At 37.6% G+C, this 24279-nt stretch overlaps 1 protein-coding gene across 1 annotated transcript in view; it reads left to right on the top strand.

The window, feature by feature from the left end:
* The window catches only part of SMG1 (SMG1 nonsense mediated mRNA decay associated PI3K related kinase), a 67751-nt gene extending 45194 nt beyond the window's left edge, over positions 1 to 22557 (top strand). Inside the window, exons 36-63 of the mRNA XM_035548781.2 lie at positions 119 to 280; positions 575 to 792; positions 990 to 1144; positions 2082 to 2304; positions 3148 to 3394; positions 3976 to 4205; positions 4779 to 5027; positions 5425 to 5563; positions 5651 to 5760; positions 6774 to 6992; positions 7413 to 7603; positions 8220 to 8392; positions 8789 to 9068; positions 9271 to 9543; positions 9666 to 9900; positions 11360 to 11586; positions 12860 to 13010; positions 13113 to 13302; positions 13531 to 14000; positions 15010 to 15147; positions 16092 to 16244; positions 16585 to 16764; positions 16986 to 17213; positions 17670 to 17881; positions 18080 to 18186; positions 18899 to 19078; positions 19173 to 19279; positions 19952 to 22557. Of these exons, the coding sequence (XP_035404674.1) occupies positions 119 to 280; positions 575 to 792; positions 990 to 1144; positions 2082 to 2304; positions 3148 to 3394; positions 3976 to 4205; positions 4779 to 5027; positions 5425 to 5563; positions 5651 to 5760; positions 6774 to 6992; positions 7413 to 7603; positions 8220 to 8392; positions 8789 to 9068; positions 9271 to 9543; positions 9666 to 9900; positions 11360 to 11586; positions 12860 to 13010; positions 13113 to 13302; positions 13531 to 14000; positions 15010 to 15147; positions 16092 to 16244; positions 16585 to 16764; positions 16986 to 17213; positions 17670 to 17881; positions 18080 to 18186; positions 18899 to 19078; positions 19173 to 19279; positions 19952 to 20029 (5525 nt within the window). The 3' untranslated portion in view covers positions 20030 to 22557. The remainder of the gene's footprint in view (positions 1 to 118; positions 281 to 574; positions 793 to 989; positions 1145 to 2081; positions 2305 to 3147; positions 3395 to 3975; positions 4206 to 4778; positions 5028 to 5424; positions 5564 to 5650; positions 5761 to 6773; positions 6993 to 7412; positions 7604 to 8219; positions 8393 to 8788; positions 9069 to 9270; positions 9544 to 9665; positions 9901 to 11359; positions 11587 to 12859; positions 13011 to 13112; positions 13303 to 13530; positions 14001 to 15009; positions 15148 to 16091; positions 16245 to 16584; positions 16765 to 16985; positions 17214 to 17669; positions 17882 to 18079; positions 18187 to 18898; positions 19079 to 19172; positions 19280 to 19951) is intronic.
* The last annotated feature ends 1722 nt before the right edge of the window (positions 22558 to 24279 follow it).

The raw sequence follows: 24279 nt of genomic DNA on the forward strand, positions 1-24279 counted from the left end.
AAACTAGACATTTACATTCTTTTAATGCATGAGAGGCTTTTAAAAAGCAAAAAAAAAAAATAAAACATGATTTGAAGTGTACAGAAATGATTCAGTATGTTTTTTCTCGTTTATAAAGGTATTATTCCTCAGCTCTTCTCCCGCCTCAATCACCCAGAAGTTTATGTTCGTCAGAGTATTTGCAACCTACTCTGTCGAGTGGCTCAAGATTCTCCTCATCTCATACTGTATCCTGCAATAGTGGGAACTATTTCACTTAGCAGTGAATCCCAGGCCTCAGGTAAGGAGGAAAGATCAAATGTTCAAAAATACTTTAGCCATATTGAATATACTGGATAAAGTGATATTAATTTTTTTCAGTGACTTTGATACTTTCTATCTTAAGAACTTCGGTATTTTGGGACCTCACTGAAGCCTTGTATTTTGATTTACCAGTTTGGCAAATAAGTTCTCAATTTTATCGTTAATTATTGGCCAAGTATATGATATAACATGGGGTCCTGATACTAAATGAAGTATCGCCTGATGTAGATAATATTTTAACGTCCTTTATTTCCATTTTTTTCAAATTTAGGGAACAAGCTTCCTTCTGCCATTCCTACTTTGCTAGGTAATATTCAAGGAGAAGAACTGTTGGGTGGTGAATGTGATGGAGGGAGCCCCCCAGCTTCCCAAGAAAGCAGTAAGGATGACACAAAAGTTGGATTAAATGAAGATCAAGCAATGATGCAAGATTGTTACAGCAAAATTGTTGAGAAACTCTCTGCTGCAAATCCAACAATGGTCTTGCAGGTAAATAACCCAAATGTATGTTACTTGTGCTCTTACTTCGAACCACAAAATACATACTTTGTGTAACTTGTGTAGGGCTGCTGAAAGCTTGGTGCATCTTAGGTGCTTTTTGGCTGTCATCTTTCTCAAGTTGTTCATATACAATGATAAGTCATAATACTAGTACTTAAAAGTGATTGGATTTTTATTTTATACAGGTTCAGATGCTAGTGGCTGAGCTGCGCAGAGTTACAGTTCTGTGGGATGAACTTTGGTTGGGAGTTTTACTGCAGCAGCATATGTATGTCCTCAGAAGGATTCAGCAACTGGAAGATGAAGTCAAGAGGGTCCAAAACAACAACACTCTAAGGAAGTAGGTCTTTTTTGAATAATTCAAGTAAAAATAGTAACTAAAAATTGTTGTTAGTGAAGGATACCATCAAACTGATCAACTGTTGCTCCTAAATTTTGCTGTCCTAGCTGCTGCTTTGTAAGCTACTGACCTTATTCGAAAGCATTTTGAAGCTACATACATCTAGTACTCCAGTGAAATGAGAAGCAACAACAGAGTCTGTCTGTGAACCTGTGTTAGGATTTCATTAGTAATAATGTGTTAGAACCCAATGTGTATTGAGTTGTGGTTTGTGCTCCTATAGTTCCCCATTTCCACAGTTTTTCTTATAAGTCAGCTGAGATGAGGACAAATGTGTTGATGGGTGTGACCTCTTTGGAGTTTACAGTAAATGCACATAGTTGGAGTAAACAGAACATCATAATTTGCTTTTGGTTTTCAGTGTTGAGCAGGTCTTTCTCTAGGTTCTCCTGTGAATGGATTAATGGAAGAGGAAAGCCATTCACTGGACGCTTGGCTAAGCTTAAAAACACCTCTTGAATTCTACAGTCAAGTCTGACATGGAATGGGAGAACAGGGCAATCAGTCATCCTCTTTCCCTTCTTTAGGATGGGGTACACCTTCAGGAATTAGTAGTTAAGAGCTTTTTTAATAATGGTAATCAGTTGCTTAGGATGCTTTAAACTCCCTGGGCTTCTCCTTTAGGTCTCCAGTGGTTTAAAAAAAAATAATCAAAATTTTCAGTTTGAAAAACAAAGTATGATTCAGTGTAACAGTCATTTCACGTGGAAAGAAATACTGCTTTCCATTTTAATATGCTTATTCTTAAAGACCTCATTGTAGAGGGTTAATTTTTTTGTGAGATCTCAGATGTGTCTCATTTGCACTCTATTTTAATGCTCTGCTTTTGAAGTAACTTGTTTTCATGGAGCTAAGAGGATTTTTATTTTTTTAATAGAGAGGAGAAGATAGCAATCATGCGTGAAAAGCATACAGCTCTAATGAAGCCCATTGTATTTGCTTTGGAACATGTACGGAGCATCACTGCAGCTCCTGCAGAAACTCCTCATGAGAAATGGTTTCAGGATACCTATGGAGATGCAATTGAAAATGCACTAGAGAAACTTAAGAATCCTTTGAATCCTGCTAAACCTGGAAGCAGCTGGCTCCCATTTAAAGAGGTATTACATACACAGATTAAGAGTGTAATGTAGAAACTCTCCACACTATTGCTGCAGCATGTGTTTGTATCGCTCCTTAGTATTGTATTGCTATTGTCTTGGCATCTCAAAATTGCAGCCTGAAATTTTGTCTCCTCTGCAATCACCATATAGGTATGCTTCACACTGAAGCACAGTGACTTAACTCTATAATGAATGCTACTGATGCCTCGACTGTCTGCCTTACTGCATTTCTCTAGCCAGCGTAATTATTTTACTTTTTTAAAATTCTCCGTCTTCTGGCATCTGGGATCCTGTCAGAACAGAGGGCAGTGAGCTTCAGGTTTATGTGATCTTGTTTCTCTTCAGTTCCCTAATAAACTACAACAAATATGTATTTTTGGTGTCCACTTGGATATCCATAGCCAACAAGGTGTTTTAAAAAAAAAAAAAAAAAAAAAACTGATAAAACTTGTTTTATAAACAGACTTCTTTCGTAGTTCCTTCTGCTTTGCATAACAAGCAGGCATGCAGATACGTAAACAGGATGTTGCTGAAGGTTGCTTTCTTTGACCACAACTGAAATTCAGGAGCAAAGCTCTTGAGGAGTTTGGTTTACTGTGACTTTGGTGTTTATCACAAGGCAGGATACACTTGCTGCTTAAAGGATATTCTCTTAGATTTTGTCACCTTCATCCTAAGTTATAAAGAGATTAATAGGGTGCCAGGGGTAAAAAGCAGTTTAAGAAAATCTCCATGCTCTCTGGAAGAGAGAGATCAATAAGACCAATAAGTTTTTTTTCCATTTTAGTGCTAGCTGTTAAGGTGAACCTCAACCTAAATCAAAAAATTTCTTTGTAATAGGTTATGCTAAGTTTGCAGCAAAGAGCACAGAAACGAGCTAGTTACATTTTACGGCTTGAAGAAATCAGTCCTTGGTTGGCTGCCATGATGAATACTGAAATAGCACTCCCTGGAGAAGTATCAACCAGAGACACAGTCACAATTCATAGTGTGGGCAGCACCATCACAATTCTGCCTACCAAAACCAAACCTAAAAAGCTTCTTTTCCTGGGTTCAGATGGGAAGAACTATCCTTACCTGTTCAAAGGTAAGAAATTATTTTTCTCATACAAGTTATTGTTTCTTTTTGCAAACTACACAGACTATATTAGAGTTAGAAAGATGCGTGGTTGCATCTACCTGCATAATACAGAATAAACGTTTGGTCTATCTGCTCACTCTTCACTTCGTTCTGCCTCATATATTTAAGGATTTTTGCCTTCCAAACCTGTAAGTCAGGGTTGTTCCAGATCTTTTTTTTAAGGGTTGCATCAGTGTGCTTTGCCTGCACACTGATTAAAGTATCTGGACACACTTTTCCAGAAGCTTAAGGTAGCACCCAGAAGAGAATTTTTGAGACTTCATGCCTTCCCCATGAGGGAAAGACCTATTCACTGAGTCAGTTATTGTGTGTGCTGTTCACAGACAGCTGTGATAAACTGATTCAAGTATGTAAATGCTATATGTCAACATTTTGGCTTAGGCTGAATAACTCACCCTTAATCTGCATAATTTATAAAGCTATTCATAGTCTGAAATGAAATAAGATTTCAAAAAATACTAAGTTTTAGGCATCAAGAAAGGGATTTTTTTTGCCTAGAAACTAACTTTTAAATTAAATTAACACAGGTTTGGAAGACTTGCATCTAGATGAAAGAATTATGCAATTCTTATCAATTGTGAACACAATGTTTGCTACCATTAACCGTCAAGAGACACCAAGGTTCCACGCGAGGCACTACTCTGTGACGCCTCTGGGAACAAGATCTGGCTTGATCCAGTGGGTGGATGGAGCTACACCTTTGTTTGGTCTTTACAAGCGGTGGCAACAGCGGGAAGCTGCTTTACAAGCACAAAAGGTAATGGCAGTATTCTCTGACATCTAGGACAAATCAGAAGGGCAGCATTTATTCTTGTTTGCTTTTGCAATTCTAAACAGCACAGTTTTAAAAGATGTGGGGTTTGTTCACAGTTAGGCAGAATGGTTCTGTGTATTTATATGTCTTGGGATTTTACCAGATGTCAAAGAAATTGCATATATATACATGTGTATTATATGTATTACAGTATCTAACATAAATATACTTTTCTGTGATGGCAATTCAAGGACAACTGTTTTTGAACAAGTAGTTAAAATTGGTTTAAACTGTTTTAATTTCACATCTCATTCTCCACTCCTTTTCCATTTTCAGTGTAGTTTTTATGGTGGTCTTTCCAAAATTGACCTTGGCAAGAGTAAAGTCAGGCCAAAACATAGTGTTATCGGTATCTCGAGTTTTTTTTAGCTATTGAACTTTAAAATAATTCTCTGAGCCATAAAAGTCGTTGTTAGAGGAGTTTATTTCATGTTATTCTCATGTGGAATGCTGGAAACTTCTCTGTGGTAATGTGAGCTGTGATATGTAAACTAACACTTTTTTAACCTCTGTTAGGCTCAGGATTCTTATCAGACTCCTCAGAATCCTGGAATAGTGCCTAGGCCCAGTGAACTTTACTACAGTAAAATTGGACCCGCTTTAAAGGCAGTTGGGCTTAGTCTTGATGTGTCACGTCGTGACTGGCCCTTGAATGTCATGAGGGCCGTTCTAGAAGAACTGATGGAAGCAACTCCCCCAAACCTCCTAGCTAAAGAGCTCTGGTCATCATGTACTACGCCGGATGAATGGTGGAGAGTTACACAGGTAAGTTAAAACAACTATCTGTTGCCTTTGAAAGGTTATGTTTCGAATGGGATGGGGGCAACAAAGGCCTGGGATGTGTTCAATCAATTGATGCTTCTGAGTTAGGTGAGCTAGCACTGCTGAAGTTTCAAGTAACAGGAAATGTTGGTAGGAAGTGTTGTAGTTGTACCATCTGGAATAAAAAGTGGGTGTATACCTGATAGCTCTACAGTATTAAACTAGGTTTATCAGCCTAAGAAATGAAAACTCTTGTAAGATAGCATCAAATAGAAAACAGCTTGGAAAAAGTTGGTTTTGATTTGTCTTACATTTAAAATAATGTTTTAAGATGGTAGTCAGTCCAGTGTGTTGGCAGAGGATTCCCACAAATAATTTTTTCCTGAAACTCTCTTTAAAGTCGTATGCAAGATCCACTGCAGTTATGTCCATGGTTGGCTACATCATTGGTCTTGGAGACAGACATCTGGATAATGTTCTTATAGATATGACTACAGGAGAAGTTGTCCACATAGATTATAATGTTTGCTTTGAAAAAGGTAACTTAAAAAAATGCCTTATGTTATTCTAATAAAGGTTTCCTTTCTTTTTAATTAAAAGAAGCAACTTAAAATTTTATCTTAAAGGGAAAAGCCTTAGGGTACCAGAGAAGGTTCCGTTCCGGATGACACACAATATTGAAACAGCACTTGGAGTGACAGGAGTAGAAGGGGTTTTCAGGCTTTCTTGTGAACAGGTAAGCTCAAAAATTTGCAAAAAACAAAACAAAACAAAACAAAAACAAAAACCAAAAACAAAAAAAAAAGGGCTATCACTTGCAAATATTGTCTTAGATACCTTTATATATCAACAGCAGAATGCTTAATAGAAGCCTTGACATTCAGGTTGATTTACCCTTCTGGAATATATACTTGATGAAAGCACATATTTGGCCAAGTATAAGTCATTTGATTAAGATGAACTTGGAAGAAAACGTAATGGCCCAAAACTAGACTGTTCACTCTATATTCTTTTATGTAAATTGAGTGAATTACTACTACTAAGTAGCTAAAATTATTGGTAAGTTTCTGATGATATTCAGGTTTACTAAAAGAATTCAGATGGAATGTAATTTAAGAAAATACTGATTCATGCCACATTAAAGGGAGTATTTTTCTGAGCTCTAATATCAAGTCTTAACAAGTGCATTCCAGGGCTTTCTTTTTTCCCTAAAGGTGTTTTCAGTCTTGGTAATATCTTTCTTATTCTTTTCTCGTCCATGCTAAGTAGATAAGGTGGCTTTTCATAAGGATTGTAGCTGTGACAATTTTCTATTTTGTGGCTTAGCCTTATAGATGTGCTTTTAAAAAAAGGTAGTGGGGGGAGGACAGAGGGGATGTGACATGAGCATTTTTTATCTTTTTACTGTTTGACACCAAACGAATAAAGATTAAATGCCTTGAAGTTTTTCAGGACTCTTTTATAAATGTGACAGAAGGTTGTTCCTTTTTATTAAAGCTCTGAACAAAAGTCTTTTTCAAGTGGCTGTTGCTAGAGTTTGTGTGGGAGGCTAGAATGCAAACTTTAGTGATGTTAGTACAGGTTAGCTGTGTTTGTATGTACTGTGGTGCTTTCCCTGTGTTTGAGGTGTTTAGGAATAATTGATGAATTTCTGTACCTATTCAAACATGATACTTTAAATGCAAAATTCCACTCATCTGCAAGGATAACTCCAGATCAAAATGAGCCTGTTTAAAATACATGATACAGGTCCTTCATATCATGCGGCGTGGGAGAGAGACTTTGCTTACGTTGCTTGAAGCTTTTGTTTATGATCCTCTGGTGGACTGGACAGCAGGAGGTGAAGCAGGATTTGCAGGAGCTGTCTATGGTGGTGGTGGCCAGCAGGCTGAAAACAAACAGAGCAAAAGAGAAATGGAAAGAGATATTACACGTAGTCTCTTCTCTTCAAGAGTGGCTGAGATAAAGGTGAATTCATTACAGTGCTTTTCCATTATATAACTGAAGTAGCCCATGTGCTCACACTTGGTTTATTTGCATTTGAGGGTGGTGGAACAGGTGGTCATTTGTTGGAAGTAGTTGACAAAATTTATCGAGCTAAACAGCATTTGTTTTTTAGGGAGGTGCTTATACGGAACTCGACAGTGTTTAGTTTTCACTTTTGTGTGCTTAACTATAAAACGTGTTTTTTAATGTTTGGCCTGAGGCTAGGGGTATAAAAAATAGATGCTTGGAGAGAGCCATCTAAATAATTTCCCTTAAGCTTTAGACCTGTGGCACTGGAGGTAATCCTAGATGAACTACATCACTGAAGTTAAGTGCTGTCATACATTTTCTCTTACTGTTTGAATTAAGTGCAGTTCTATAAGTTCTGTATCTTGTTTATAGGTTAACTGGTTTAAGAACAGAGATGAAATGCTGGCCGTGCTTCCAAAATTGGACAGTAGTTTAGAAGAGTATCTGAACCTGCAAGAACAGTTGACAGATGTAGAAAAATTGCAAGGAAAACTACTGGAGGAGATAGAATTTCTTGAAGGTGCAGAAGGAGTGGATCATCCCTCTCACACACTTCAGCACAGGTACATTTGAGCTAGGAATTCTGTTGGAAATCTCATATTAATACAGTTGTTAGTTTAGTATGTACTTGTAAGTTAAATGTTAAAAATGCGTATATGAAAGAGATTAATAGCTGGATAAAAGCTATTCTTACAGTAAACAAGTTGTTCCTTCTACAAAAGAACTATTAAATCCATTTTCCTGATGAATGTTCTTATGTCCTAGACTTTATATTCCATCAGTATAACCTCTGCCATTCCATGTTCCACATTTGACTCACCAGGCAAGACAGAGTATGTTGAAAGCTGGCTACCATTGGATTAACTGCATAATGCATCTATTGATACATGCATCTATTGATATATAGTACAAAAGTTCTTGCATCTGTTTGTAATTCTTAACTTTATTCTTCAAGTTTAGTTGTAATTGATCAATGATTTCAAAATTGTATGGATGTGTACGTGCAGTTGTTTTGTAGGAACACAATTATTAACAACACTTAATTTTTATGTAATAGGTGAGAATGTATTAATTTTCTAGTCAACAAGGTAGTGCAGTATTGTTCAATATAGTTTTGTATTTAGTACATCCAAGCGTTATTTTCTTGTAGTACTTGATTCTTTGGCTTCATTAATTCAGGTATTCTGAGCACACACAATTGCAAACTCAACAAAGAGCTGTCCAGGAAGCAATTCAGGTGAAGCTGAATGAATTTGAGCAGTGGATAACGCATTACCAAGCTGCTTTCAATAACTTAGAGGCAACACAACTTGCAAGTCTACTTCAAGAAATCAGCACACAAATGGACCTAGGTATAAAGTGGTGGTGGTGGGTTTTTTTGTTTGTCTTAATGGTTTGAAAATAACTAGAGTTTAATATCAGGAGACTTTGAGTATCCTCTAATTTAAAGGCAAAGACCTGTATATATGAAATGAAAAAATGGGGTGCTTCAAAGAGTGATTTAGAGTACTTCAAGGTTCCTCTTCTTAGCTGTCTGAAGGAACTTGTCCATCTTGCCCTAGCTGTATATGAGATTATTCACTTGTGTTGAGAGCAAAATTACCAATGTGAATTCTTAATGTGTCCTTTACCACAGGTAAAAGACTGTTGTTTTCTTTAATGATGTTAATGCTTATTATTTGTATGCTGTAAAATGTGTATGTTTCAAAGATAAGTAAAACCTAATTTTTAAATGCCTTTCTTTAAAGGTCCTCCAAGTTATGTACCAGCAACAGCGTTTCTGCAAAATGCAGGCCAAGCACATCTAATCAGTCAGTGTGAGCAATTAGAAGGAGAGGTTGGTGCTCTTCTCCAGCAGAGAAGATCTGTTCTACGTGGTTGTCTTGAACAATTGCACAACTATGCAACAGTGGCTCTTCAGTATCCAAAAGCTGTGTTTCAGAAGCACCGAATAGAGCAGTGGAAAACTTGGATGGAAGAACTCATCTGTAACATGACAATAGAGCGTTGTCAGGATATCTTTAGGAAGTAAGTTGGCAGAATAACGGATTGTTTGAAGAACTTAACTGTGTCACTTGGGTAGCCGTCAACTGTGGTATTTCAGATTTGATACGGAGTAGGTGATATAAATAATTGCTCAGATGTGGAGTATTTTCTTCCCCATAGAGCAGAATGCAGCATGCTAGAGCTTGAGAAGGGCAAATTTTGTCATTGCGTTTTTGCTTTACAGGTATGAAATGCAGTACGCTCCTCAGCCACCTCCAAGTATGTGCCAGTTCATAACTGCAACAGAAATGACTCTGCAGCGCTACGCAGCAGATATAAATAGCAGGCTTATCAGGCAAGTGGAGCGTTTGAAACAGGAAGCAGTTACTGTACCTGTCTGTGAAGAGCAGCTGAAAGAAATCGAACGTTGCATAAAAGTTTTCCTTCATGAAAATGGAGAGGAGGGCTCACTGAGCTTAGCAAGCGTTATCATCTCTGCTCTTTGTACACTGACGAGGTGAGCTGCCTGTTTTGAATTTTTTGTATGCATTCATGCTTGAGACCACGTAAAAGGAATATTCATAGCTATGCAGAGAATGCAGTATCGGACAGATTGTTTAACTGTCATAATCTGTCTAGGCGAAATCTGATGATGGAAGGTGCAGCATCTAGTGCTGGAGAGCAGCTAGTTGACCTGACTTCAAGAGACGGAGCCTGGTTCTTGGAGGAGCTCTGCAGCATGAGTGGGAATGTCACGTGCCTTGTGCAGTTGCTGAAGCAGTGTCATCTTGTACCCCAGGACTTGGATATTCCTAATCCAATTGAAGCATCAGAAGCTGTTCATTTAGCTAATGGAGTATACATCTCACTTCAGGTGATACTTGTTTTTATGTTATATCTTCTTCCCTCATCTTCAACCTTCTAGGCCTTCATCTAAGCCATTCTTAACAGCTTCGTCCTTATAAACAGCTAAATAATTGTTTACAATGCTGCTGTGATATTTGGGGGGGGGGGGGGGGGTTTAGACTTGGTTGCTCTACTTTTCTGAGTTTACCAGCCATTTACTGTTACTACCACTTAGATTTTCATTGGTCGAAGGAAACCATTTTGATCTTTATATGGCAAGTTATAAAAACTGCTGTCAGGTAACCACAAGCAGGAGGTTAGTGGCAGATCTGTGGACACACTGGCTTCATGTGTTGCTTTCATTCTTTTACTCTGGTGGTCGAGAACAGCTCTCAGATTGTTTAATCTGTGCCCTTTCTGTTTTGTGCTCTTGCCAAGCCTTACTTATTCTCAGCTGAAACAAGTAGTTGGAAGCAAATCCTGAAAACCTGTTTTACAGGCCCCTATCTCCAAGATTGGGAAGAAAAAATTCATTTTTTATCATGAGTTTTGGAAATATTTTCCCTTTTAAGCAACAACAAAAACAATGAGTGACAGCTTGAGTAAAATATCTGCTGAAGACTTAGGTTTTATAAACTGTGGCTGCTATAAATGGTGCTTTGAGGCTTTTGGTTCCACTGTGTTATATCTGAAAAATATTTTCTTACTACTTCAGATTCTTTTCAGAAACATGCATGCAGTTTCACTGTTGCAGCTGAGATGCTTCACCCAGACATCGTTGTGTCTAAGAAGTCCCTGTTGAGCTCTTGGGATAAGATGTGTCACTCACTAAGCAGCCAATATAACTAATCTTTTTGGTGTCTTGTCTCACTTTGGAGACTGGGTGCATTGGCTGGTCCTTTCTGTAGCTGCCTTTAGCTTTCTGATGTATTCTGCATGTAGAAGGTTGTTTTATGTCACTTAAGGTATTTTTTCTTACCTGCATTGATTACTGTGGCATGAGTAGGTCTTTATCTGGAAAACTTTTTATTCTTTTCCCTTGCTTAGTTCAGACAGTTTAGCAAATTGTACATTTAATAATTTAACTCACTCACATTTTCTTTTCTATGGTGCAGCTATGTCATTTTATAAAATTGATTTGCAAAGTGTGGTTGGTCTATGCACCGCTAATCCTTTGCTGAGGATTGCTGTAAGGTATTGCTGCTGTTGCTGTTGTAGTAGTTGTTGCTGCATTGTGCAAATGTTAGACCTTTGCGCTAGTTTGGGTTATAATATGCTGTGGTTAAAATCTGCTGCTAAACCTAAATTTAGAGAGAACAATATTCCTGATTGTTCAGGAAAAAAAAAAAGACCCTTGGCTGACCAGCATCATGTTAGATTGTAGATAATATCTACTGCAGGTGTAATACTGAATTTAGAAAGCTTTTGCATATGATACTTTTTGAAGGGTGGAGATTTCTTATGTTTTCCTGCTGAATTTCCAACAGGAATTGAACTCAAACTTCCGGCAGATTATTTTTCCTGAAGCGCTGAGGTGCTTAATGAAAGGAGAGTATACTTTAGAAAGTATGCTCCATGAATTAGATAACCTTATTGAACAAACGACTGATGGGGTCCCTTTGCAAACGCTGGTTGAATCTCTTCAAGCCTACTTAAGAAATGCAGCTATGGGATTAGAGGAAGAAACACATACTCATTACATTGATGTTGCAAGGTAAGTAATTTACTTCTTTTAGTGTGAGAGAGAATGAAGACAGTAGAATCATATTAGTTTGTCTGAATTTGATTGTTTGAAGTGCAGACTTTTCTTGCCCAAAAATACCTTAAGCAAAGTGCAACGTCTGAAATGTGTATGTTTCCTCTGGGTGCATGTGCATATATTTATCTACACACATGTATGCATAGTTCTTACGGCAAAACAGAGCTTATGGTAAGAGGTGCATTTACATCTACTTAAAACAGACTTTTGAGTTGTTTGGTAGTTGACTTTTTCCATAATTTGTAGTTAGGATTTTGCATGAAGTCTTTGAGGGATGCTGAAAATAGGAACTGGTCCCCTTAGTTTGTGGGAGAAACCTGCAAAAAGGAGAGCTTGTAACTGTGACACTATGCAACTGTGGCATTCTCCTCTCATTTGGAGCTTTGGTGAGCAGCTTTTGCATAATGAATCAGTGACTTGATTTAAAAACAAAACAAACAAAAGCCTATGCATCTTATAATGTGGGACAGTACCTTTCTAGGAAAGTGCTTGCTGGTCAACTGAGCTGATTCAAAAGCTTCCTGCTGAGTAAAAGGAGTGGTCTTGCTGCTTCCCTTGAGCCAGTTACAGTGGCTCCATAAGCGGTATAATGAAGCTTGCTATACCAGTTGAAAACAATTTACTTTTTTCCTTCTTAAGTTAATTTTCTTCCTGTTTAACCTGTTGGCAAGCCTCCTCAGCTTGGTAGGTGAGGGTCAAAAGTGATATAAGGTAGGGAAACAAGAAGACCATCCTTTCAGGAGTGGCAAGCTGTTAAACCATCTCAGTCATAACCTAAGATCTCATCCTCCACACTTCTAGCCCATATGTCATTCAGTTAATTATATATGTGTATGTTGTCAAAGTCAGTACTTGTTTTTTAAGGAAGGAAAGGTAATATTTGCATTATTTACTATTCCTAACTTTTTTACCATGCTCAGAGGAAGTGCAGACTGTATCCTTTACCTATAATTTGACTTTATAGTTGATTCTTTAACACAATCCTGTATTACATAATATCTTCGACTATTCTCACAAGTCCAGCATCAGAACTCATGTACAGAATCATATGGAAAAGGGGAGGATAAAGAGCCTGGGGAAAAATTCACCTTTTTCAAATTTGGCTTAATTCTAAACTGCTCTAGCTGTAGGAACAATGAGTTTAAGAAAATCCTATTTCTGTTTATTTGTTGGAGACTAAGTAAAGACATGTAATTTTTCCTTCTTTTAAAAAAATATTTATTTTAAGAGTACTTCATGCGCAGTATGGTGAGCTGATTCAGCCAAGGAATGGTTCTGTTGATGAAACTCCCAAAATGTCAGCTGGTCAGATGCTTTTGGTAGCATTTGATGGAATGTTTGCTCAAGTGGAAACTGCATTTGGTTTATTAATTGAAAAGGTATGGATTTGTTCTTTTCTAAGTGCTCTTTAAAGTACTCTTTAAGCCAGGAGTATGAGAGTTTTATAAATCAGAACATTTTTTTTCCTTTACATTGCTCAGCTAAACAAGATGGAAATACCTGTTGCTTGGCGTAAGATTGACATAATTAGGGAAGCCCGCAGCACTCAAGTTAACTTCTTTGATGATGACAACAATCGGCAAGTTCTAGAGGAAATCTTCTTTCTGAAGAGATTGCAAACAATTAAAGAATTTTTCAGACTCTGTGGTACCTTTTCGAAAACATTGTCAGGTAAGTGCATGTTAGCAATACGCAGCATCACTTTGTCTGCTGTTCATCCCATTTTCTTTTGAGGAGAACATAAAGTGATAGTCATTTTTATTGTAACTCCCCTTTCATATATGGCAAGTACCTAGAAGTTAAAAATACATTCCTGTAATCTTGCTGGTTTTATGTCTGATAATATTTTTCTAGATGCATCAAATGTTTATAACAAAAATGTTTCTTCTCTTTTAAAAGGAATCAGTTCACTTGAAGACCAGAATGCAGTAAATGGACCTGTTCAGATTGTCAATGTGAAAGCCCTTTACAGAAACTCTTGTTTTAGTGAAGACCAAATGGCCAAACCAATCAAGGCTTTTACAGCTGACTTTGTGAGACAGCTTTTAATTGGCCTTCCAAATCAAGCTTTGGGACTTACTTTGTGCAGTTTCATCAGTGCTTTGGGTGTAGATATCATTGCTCAGGTAGAAGCTAAAGACTTCGGAGCAGAAAGCAAAGTGTCTGTGGATGACCTGTGCAAGAAAGCTGTGGAGCACAATATCCAAATTGGCAAGTTCTCACAGCTGGTTATGAACAGAGCAACAGTATTAGCTAGCTCATATGATACAGCATGGAAGAAGCATGATCTAGTGCGCAGACTTGAAACTAGTATTTCATCTTGCAAGACCAGTCTTCAGAGAGTGCAGTTGCATATTGCCATGTTCCAGGTAAGACTACACCATGTGTTTATTTCCAGATTGTGCCTGTGGAAAATGAGCTGTAGTTACTGTGTCTAAGCACTACAGGAAATGTATATTTTGCTGAATGAGCTTTAGAGTATTTTTATGGACTTTATCACATATTTAGATTTTAGACTATTCTGTAAATACATAACTAGCTGTAACACTTCTCCTTTCTTTGGAAGACTTCCTGTCTTGTAAGATGCAAATGTGAAAATTCTCTTTGAGCGAATACACATTTTTTTCAGTAACCATTAAGTCTTTTATTAGAAAAAAAGAAGCAATTCATTGGCTTTCATACTAGCAATATTGTCCCATTCCCTCCTGCTTTTTTTTATATAGAGTATGACTGTAGAGGAGGAGCTTGCTTAAAACAGAGGGTGTGTGTTGTTGAAAGTCATCTTGTTCCTTTTCTTCTAAGTCTTAATGTGTGAAATCTCTCCTTGCTCCCCTTGTTGCCTCATTGAAAAACATAAATAGTAGCAGGACTGATCCTGAAAGCATTGTTCTGAGACTTTAGTTAAATACCATTGTGTACCTTGAACTTTATGCTGGTATCCAGTTGTATCGTAGTATCAATGATCTTCATTTTATAGTGATTTGTAGGTTAAGGTCAGAGGCTTTGTCCAAGTTGATTACTAAGCCATTTCATAGACTGGTAAGAAAATTTGTCTGTTTTGGTTGTTATGCATCGCAAGTAAATTGCTTCCAAATACTGATGATCAAAGAAATGTGAGTAAACAACTCCTATTAAGTTAATGACTGATTAATGATATAAGTGTCCAAGCAAACAAAACATGGATCGCAACTACTTACATAATTTAGTACTCAATGTTTTAAAATTTTAGATGTTCTGGTTCCATCTTCTGACACCTAATCTTTAAAAGTAAGAGCATTTTAAAAGGTGCACCAGAGTACTAGAACTGCTGTCTGCTCATTGCAACATATTTTGCTTCACAGTTATTGACAGTCAAGTGTTGTTCTTTTTTCCTTAAAGTGGCAGCATGAAGATCTCCTTATTAGTCGCCCTCAAGCCATTTCTGTTACTCCTCCACCTCGTTCTGCAATTTTAGCCAGCATGAAGAAGAAACTTCATACACTCAGTCAGATTGAAGCTTCAATTGCAACAGTCCAGGTACAGCTGTTTCTGGGGAGTTTTTTTAGTAGCACGTTGGAATGTGACTCTAACCACGTGCTTGCTGCAAGATTTATCTGCCACCTTCAGATTCTCTTGCTCTCAAAGCACAAATTAGTGGTATTTTCATGGATTTTCCTATCTACTTTGTCATGCTCTGATTGTGTAGTGTTGCGCTGTTTGATTATGTGTACTTTTACATTGTTTGGTTTTGCTGTCTCCTAATACACAATATTCTCTCTGGAATACCGGTTTCATGAGCAAAATCCCTGATACATTAAAAAAACAAATAAACAAAACACTTTTGATTCTGAAGGCTGATCATGCCCCTAGTCTTCGAATGTCAGACTTAAATCATCCTTACTATTATTTTTATTGCTATCAAGTGTCAGAAGCTTCATTTGTAGGTCTGGGCAAATCACTTACTCTGCGTTAAGATTCCTGTATGCTCTCGCTTGGCTCATCTTCTTAGACTTTTTGATACCAGCAACATAGGTCATTTAATTGTTTTAAAAATATGTATGTATACTGTTTAGCTTGTTGAATTCTGATTTTGGTTTTAGTTCTGAAGACCCTCTTTATTTTTTTGAAGTTTATTTGTAAAACAGTCTAGGACTCCTTGAGTTTTCATCTAATTTTTAGTCTAGAAACGTGATTACTGTAACTTGGTTTTGTGTGTTTTCTTTTCTGGCAGGGTAGAATATAGACAGGTGACTTAGTTTCCCTAACAACCAAATCCAGTTGTGATGTGTATTGAAAATAAACCTTTAAACGGCATAGGCTAATATTTGTCATTAATAAATGCCTCTGTATTTTAAACATATGCGTTTGCAAATATATCTGCTTGTGCTACATATGCATAATTTCTCTTTAAGTTAGGCTTAATATGATATAGTGGATACTTATTGATATATACCTGTGGTTTTTTTCCTCCCCCATTGCAGGAGAAACTAGCAGCACTCGAAGCAAGTATTGAGCAGCGTTTAAAATGGGCAGGAGGTGCTAATCCTGCGCTGGCACCAGTCTTGCAAGATTTTGATGCCACTATTGCTGAAAGAAGAAACCTTGTCCTGAAAGAAAGTCAAAGAGCAAGTCAGGTACTATATGTATAGTACAGACTCGATAAGTGCATTCAATTTGTATTTCCTATTTGAGAGTAACCAATTTACATAGCAGATATTTTGCCTACTCAGCATTTAAAGAGCAGGCACAGACAACCAAATACTTATGGGAATCCCACTTTAAAAGCAATGGGAATCATCTAAGGGAGAGTTGCCACAGGGCTGGATTACCCTCAAATGATAACTGTTACTGTAACAGGGCAGCTTTACTTCTGTATTTAAAATTCTCCCTCCTAAGGATATGGAACAAATACAGTTTGTGTAATATGCAGCTTAACTGGAATGTCTTCTTTCTCACTCTTGCTTTCATTTTCAGGTTACTTTCCTCTGCAGTAATATCATCCATTTTGAAAGTTTACGTACTAGAACAGCAGAAGCCTTAAATCTTGATGCTGCATTATTTGAACTTCTCAAACGCTGTCAACAAATGTGTTCGTTTGCATCGCAGTTCAACAGCTCAGTCTCTGAACTGGAGCTTCGGTTACTTCAGAGAGTGGTGAGTAAAAGTCAAAACAAAATATGTAGCTTTACAGAATTGCCATAATCAAGAGTTCTCAATTTTGTCTTTCATTCTAAGTCAATATTATGTGTACCTCCTAATGGGTTGTGGATTATGTAGCTATTCCATCAGCTGCTAAACACTTGGCAGTGGCACTGACACAATAATCGAGTTTTATCTCTGGATAGAGATATAGAAATGTTTCTGTTTATTTTTAGGGCACTGGTCTTGAACATCCTATTGGCAGCTCTGAATGGCTTCACTCGGCTCACAAGCAGTTGACCCAAGAAATATCTACGCAGAGAACAGTACAGACAGAGAGAGAACAACAAATAGAAACAGTTTGTGAAACAATTCAGAATCTGGTGGATAGTATTAAAACTGTGCTCACGGGTCATAATAGACAACTTGGAGATGTCAAGCATCTACTGAAAGCTATGGCAAAGGTATGCCTGAAACTTTATTGAACTTATTGCTTAAAACCATGTCAGTACAGTTGAAGAAAAATAGCACTTGTAACTGTGCTTTTTGAAGTATATAAAAACAGTGAAATGCATTCATGCATGTGGAGTTCAATACATGATTTTTTTTAAAGATTAAATAAATTTTGTAAAGCTTTTATTTCTGCAGTTAGGTTAATCAGGTTCCAGTTAAATTAAATCCTGTTTCATCATCTATTAGTTCAAAGATTTTCTTCATGCTTTCAAAATCCTCTTGGATTTTCATCAGGAAAACGTTTAATCATTTTCAAATTTGTTTTCTTGAAATGTAGCTACTGAAAGTTATGGTTATTTGTAATCAAATGGCAAACTGAGAGGCCAATAAGGCTAACAAATGTTCAGTTTCATTCTGTTTGCCAAGATATAGTGAGTATTTAATCTTTTTGCACATCTTTGTTGCAGGATGAAGAAGCGGCTTTGGCAGATGGTGAAGATGTTCCCTATGAGAATAGTGTTAGGCAGTTCTTGGGTGAATATAAATCGTGGCAAGATAATATTCAGACAGTTTTGTTTACATTAGTTCAGGTTATGGGTCAAGTCCGCAGTCAGGAACATGTTGAAATGCTGCAGGAAATAACTCCCACCTTGAAAGAACTAAAAACACAGAGCCAAAGGTAAGAAAGGCACTTTCTGTCAGCTGAAGGCATTATTCAAATCTATTTGTATATAGCAGAAACGCAATGAGGAGTACATAGTTGGTGGTTGTCTTAAAATGCAGAAATCTGTTTGCTAAGTTTGACTTATAACTTTCATTTTGAGTTTTCAATAACTTTAGTGCCATGAATATTTATCAACTCCATTATGTTTTCTAGTGTCTACAATAATCTAGTGAGTTTTGCATCACCCTTAGTCACGGATACATCAAATGAATGCTCAAGCCCAACATCAGCTGCTACATATCAACCAACATTTGCTGCAGGTAATATTGAAGAAGTGCAGATACTAGGAATTCATATTAGAGAGGGAGTTAACTTTTTGAAATGCAGTCTCCATAAAATTTATTCGATTATATGCTGAATGACATGAATTTTATAGGCTGAACGACCATTTGATCTTAGTCTTTGAGATCTGGATTTGCTCCACAAAGCCCAGAATACACAGAAGCTGTTGTCACGTATATAAACTGAACTGTAATTCCTGTTGAAGTTATTAAACTTTAGAATTAATCATGAAACCCAACAAATGTATTCATGTCCAAAATAATTTCATTTCTTCACAGTTAAAAATATGAATAAACTTTCTCTGAAGTACGGATTTCTTCCTATTTAAAAACTTATTCTACTCTGAATATTTGGGCTAAACACAAGTTTCTGACTTCCATTAAGAGCAATAACTGCATTTTAGAACTGTATAAAACAATCAAGTTAGAGAGGTTAAGAGAGCCCATTAAACCCTGCTTAATGAAAATGTTCTGCAATAGAATAAAACCTCTTGTTTAATTCCGTAAAGTGGAAGAAATTAGAAAATGGTAAGACTGAAGAGAGAAGTGGTGCAGAGTTTAAACTACACGTGTAAAGTGCATTTGTTTATGATGAAGTACTGGTAGCTGCATTTGGTACACATTTAATTGTGCTTTCTTTTATCTAATATTTATTTAAAATGCCTTAAACACCCGTAAACTTTCTTCACAGCTGTACGTAGCAATACGGGGCAGAAAACTCAGCCAGAGGTGATGTCACAGAATGCAAGAAAGCTAATTCAGAAAAATCTTGCCACGTCAGCAGATACTCCTCCGAGCACAGTCCCAGGAACTGGCAAAAGTGTTGCCTGTAGTCCCAAAAAGACAGCCAGGGACCCTAAAACAGGAAAAGGTAAATACAGGAGTACCATGGGCAACAGCAGCAAAAACCCCTCGGTTGGCTTCTATGCAGGAATGTAAAACTGAATTTTATTTTGTGCCTTTAGCCGTGCAGGAAAGGAATTCATATGCTGTTAGCGTGTGGAAGCGAGTCAAAGCCAAGTTAGAGGGCCGAGATGTGGATCCCAACAGGAGAATGTCTGTTGCTGAACAGGTTAGTTGGAAAGTACCAGTCCTTGCTTTAGATACTTCATAGTAAGTATGTGGGTATGCATGCACACATGCATACATTTCAGTCTTAAAGACTGAAATCCTTTTGTGGTTCCTTTAGAGATAAGCTATTTAAATTCCAAAGCAAGCGAAGGTAGGCTGTTCCCTTGTATTGCTGCATTTTTATCCAATATTTTTTTATCCAATATTTTTGTTTCCTGTATCAGATTTATATAAACGAATGAAATGATGAAATGGCTTTTTGTACACGAGTAAGCTAACATTTGTTAAACAGCTGTTGGTATCCAGTGAGAATATTAGCTTTCTATAGCTGCGTGAAGGACAAGACTTTATCTGTTCACGGGCATATAACAAACACAGCCACGCTTCTCTCTGAGAAGTTCTCAGTGGACCCATAAATTTGAGAACGTTGTGACTTTTCAGTATAGGGGTTATGAACAAGATGATGCTTGATCTCTTTTTGGTCCTCCAGTACAAGTTCTTATTTCTTATCTGGAATACAGAAAGTTATATAAGTTTACAGCGACTATAGATTTTCTTACTGAAATTTTGTATGGGCAGGTGAAGAAATTTGACAGTAAATGTTAAGATCACTTGTGTTCTTAAAAAAAAAAAAAAAAGCATGTTTTAATTACTTGTTTGACCTTTTTAATAGGTTGACTTTGTGATTAAGGAAGCAACTAATCTAGATAACTTGGCTCAGCTGTATGAAGGTTGGACTGCCTGGGTATGAGTAGGGAGAAAGCAGATCAGTCTGGTTCAGCGAGGTCAGACATCCACCAGAATCAACTCGGCCTCAGGCATCCATAGCCGCACCACAGTCGGTGGTGATGCATACTGGGGCTTAATCTGAGGAAACCTAGGAAATCTCGGTGCACTGGGAAGTGAATCCTGCAGGATAGCTGCACTCAGGGATACGCTAAACACAATGGTCTGCAACCCCCAAGGTCAAGGGTGTACGTTCACCGCTTGAACAACACGGTTTGTCTTTCTGCTCTGGAAGAACTGCAAACGTGTCTGGGGGTTAGCTGCAGAAAGAAATCGGGATGCTACAAACCGCAGAGTGATTTGGAACTCAATTCCACCTGACCCTGTGAACAATTCAGGAAACACCGAACCCTGTTCAAAGAAAAACAGAAAAAATGGGGCCATGAAGAAATCACAGCAAGGAAGATTTGATGCATTCAGATTCTTGTTACTCTTGTTGCTTGGCAACAGTGCTGGTTGAGTTGACCAGTTAGTATGGAAAAAAGGCTACAAAACTTCAGAAATGGACTGAAAGCAAAGAGCTGTACATCAGGAATACGCTGCATTGGAAGAACTTCTGAGATAGAAGAAAAAGCCTTTGTTCTCTTCTCCCTTTCCTCTTTCCTTTCTTTCCTCCCTCCCAGCCTCTCCTTGCATACACCCCTCTTGGCTTATTCTTGTAGGTTAGGCGTACTTCCAATATACTTTTTATTTCAATCCTTCTACTTCACAGTTTAGTCAAATTAACAACTTAAATTTTGTTTGGTAAACAAATTTTCCAAAAGCACTGAAAATATGGAACATCAATGATTACTTATGAGTTGGATGGTCAAATGCAAAATGTAATTTTGGTTATTTTAAAGTCATTTTTGTGATTCTATTATGTACAGTTTCTCAAAATTGTCACTGTGCATTTAAAAGTAATGAATCCTACAGGCATTTGATTTAATGTGCACTTCCCTCTGCTTGCAGTGTACACTTTCTTGTAATTCAAATTGTCCCTCCAATCTCATTCTACTGTGATTGCTGTAGTTTCTTTCGTACGACGTAGCTAATCCAATGTAATCTTTACCTTTTTAAAAACCAGGATAGAGTATCTAGTAGAGTTTTACATTGTTGATGACAGATAAACAATAAAGTGATGTTCTGGTGGAGGTAGAGTGATACGCTTTTTACTTCACTTTCCTAATACTTTTAGTTCACACTTGTAAATTATAGTGTTTCAGTTCACAGGGGTATACATATAATCCAAGAAATGAAGGACTCTCAGATTTTTTGTTCAACCAGATCTGTAAAGATTTCTGCAAAGTAATTTTGCTTTGCCATATTGCTTTTATAGATGGTTGTTCAATAATGCATCCATAGCGAATCTTCCACCAAGTTTTTTCAAATCAGTTCTGCACACAAAGTGTGATTATGATCGGAAGAGTCTCTCTAAAAATGGCATCTTCTTAGATCTATGTCCTGCTTGTCTGAGAGTTGTCTAAAATACTTCTTGCTTCCTTTTTTTAAGTGGGACACCTCTAGGAAAAGGCAACCTCTTTTTCTTACAGCAGATAAATCTAACAATTCAGTTACAACAACAGAATCTTACAGGTGCTGATAGCTAAAGCAGAAATCCACACTGGCATTCTCAACCAAGATAAATTTGCATAGCTATATATGAAAAGTGTTTCTTTTCTGTAAACTCTGTGAGTTCATTACACGCAGTTGCTGAAGAATGAGGTATGGGAAGATCCTTTATGCCATTTTAGTCACTTTTCAGAGTAAAAGCACACTTTAAATACAGCATTTTTTCAATCAAAATTTAAGTATTAAAAGATTTGAGCCAAGCTCACTACTGGCAACATATTCATTCAATTGAATGGATTTGCAGCGGTTCATCTGAGTAGAAAGCGTGGCTAGTTTCAGATAATATAAATTAACACCAGGCATAAGTAATAGAACTTGTATTATTTTCATTATTTGCACTATGCTGACTAACTGCTCTGCCTCCTCATAGGTCTTAGGATTCAATTTCTACTCCGTTGCCAATTTTTTGTGGACATGCACTTTGAAGTGTAAGAATTTTCAACAGACATACGGCCTTTTTTTTTGCGTTCTGATTGCCTGAATAACTCTAGGGAAATCACAGGCTTTATATTTAACAATACCCTTGCAAATGCATTCCACTGTCGTTGCTTCCTGAACCCTCTGCCATGCCCAGTATTGCAAGAAAGAAGGCATTTGAATGTTGCGTGAAGAACGTTCATATGCAGAACAAGACACTTTACACTGTTGGTCCTTTTTTACTTTTTCTTCAGTTAAAAATGACCTTACGAACAATCTGTTTGGAGTACCGGAGTAACAAGAGTGTATTATACATGCTGTTTTATTTCTTGGAAGCTGGGGGGAAGGGAGGGGTAATGCACTCACCTGTGGTTCATGTATTATACCTCTGCTATCCAGAAATGAAACACTTGTGTGGAGATGGGTTCTTTACTGCGTAATTTAATAAAATTTTAAAAAATAAAATATGTATTCATAATTTCCTTTTATGTCAAACTACTTGTGGTTTTGAAAATTATAGGGGAGCATAAAATGCTTAATTTAAAACAAATCCCAAATTAGAACAGCATTCTACAGAGACTTATTTGCCTACCTAATGTTGAAGAGACACCTAAACACCTAATGCTTAGGAGTTAGTAGGACTGTCAGCATTTGTGAGCTGACATGTTCTTCTTGGTAAAGGGTGACAATATGGCACACTGGTACAGACTTGGTTAAACCTAAAATGTAGATTCTGTACTTGCATGTTGCATATTAAATAAGACTGCATTAATTGCATGTCTTCTAAAAGGTAATATGTTTCTTACTAAGACTAAGTTGCTTCATTTTTCTTTTCAGTTAAAAGAAAAAAAACAGGGTGGGAACCATTTCTCCAATGAAAATGAGAAAATATCCTCTAAGTTTTTGGAATGAAGTTTCTATAAAAGCATTGGTGATGCTTAATGCCTGCTTTACACTGTGCTTCCAACAGTCTGGCTGCTCAGTGAGGGGAGCGTTGGACAGTGGGACAGGGCTCTGTGCTCTGCTCTCTGCAGCATGCTGGTGCATGCTGTTTCAGGGTGGCAAGGTTGTCCCACGAGGCTCGCTGTCCCACCTGCCCCTCAGCCACGGAGAAGCATACAAGGAAACGGCATCTGCGGGGGTTCACTTGGATGGGGGGAAAGTTCTAATGGGAGACTGATGCGGGCGCTGGCATTCGAAAGACTAGTTGGAAGATGATGAATCTGACAGCGGCAGATGATGGAAGAGATGAAAGAGACGGAAGAGATGATGGAAGTTCCTGCTTTTTTCAGTGGTAAGTAGTTGTGTTTTTCAGCAAGAATCACACAGATGGATGAAACCAGGAGCTGGCTTGTTATATCAAGTAGCTATGGAGGCTGCACATGCTCCTAGGAATGGTAAAGGCTTTGCTTTCTGCGTGAGACCATGCTTCCTCAAATACTTTCATCAAAATCGCCGTTGGCATTGTTTCCTTAAGAAATTAGCTTTTGTTTGAGCTTTGCTGTGGTGCAATTATGGATTTTGAGAGTGGATTCCACCATTTCTTAGTGCAAAACAGTACGCTAAGATAGTCTTAGATTTCAATAACATGTAAATGAATTTGAAAGTTGTTCAAAAATATATATCTGTTCTTTATACACAATCTTGAGTGAGTCCAAAGAGAACCTTGGAAAAGATCAAACAGTTCAGCACAGGCACATATTAAAGTATGCTTGGCACCATCTGAGATGATAGCCTGCTCTCTGTCCTTCATTTTTTCTGCTATATGAAGCTGGGGAGAAAGAGTGTAAAAGCACTGCAGTTTTTGTGCTGGAAATAATTAAAAACGTGGGTTTTTTTTTTCTCTCCTTTTGGCACTGCATTGCAGAGACTATGATTAAGCTCGTATTGTGTGTGACTGAAACATTTAAGAAGCTGTGTCAGAAAAAAAATATTTATATCCTAATGCCTTTCTCCTATGTCTGTTCCCATGCTGCACTGGCCTCTTAAAAAAAAAAAATAGCAAGTTGCTGGACAGGTGTCAATTACCCCAGCTGGGTCAGGCAGCTGCGGTTGTCAGAGCCGGGCAGCCTTCCTGTGTGGTAATCCAGGAATCTCACACACAGGCGTTGGGCTGCCTTACAGCTGCTGTGCTGCCCTGCGAGCTGGTTAAATACCTGTGCCAACTTTACACCAAGGGCAGCGTGG

This window comes from Cygnus atratus, chromosome 15, assembly GCF_013377495.2.
Source record: "Cygnus atratus isolate AKBS03 ecotype Queensland, Australia chromosome 15, CAtr_DNAZoo_HiC_assembly, whole genome shotgun sequence".
In the NCBI taxonomy this organism is placed as follows: Eukaryota; Metazoa; Chordata; class Aves; order Anseriformes; family Anatidae; genus Cygnus; species Cygnus atratus.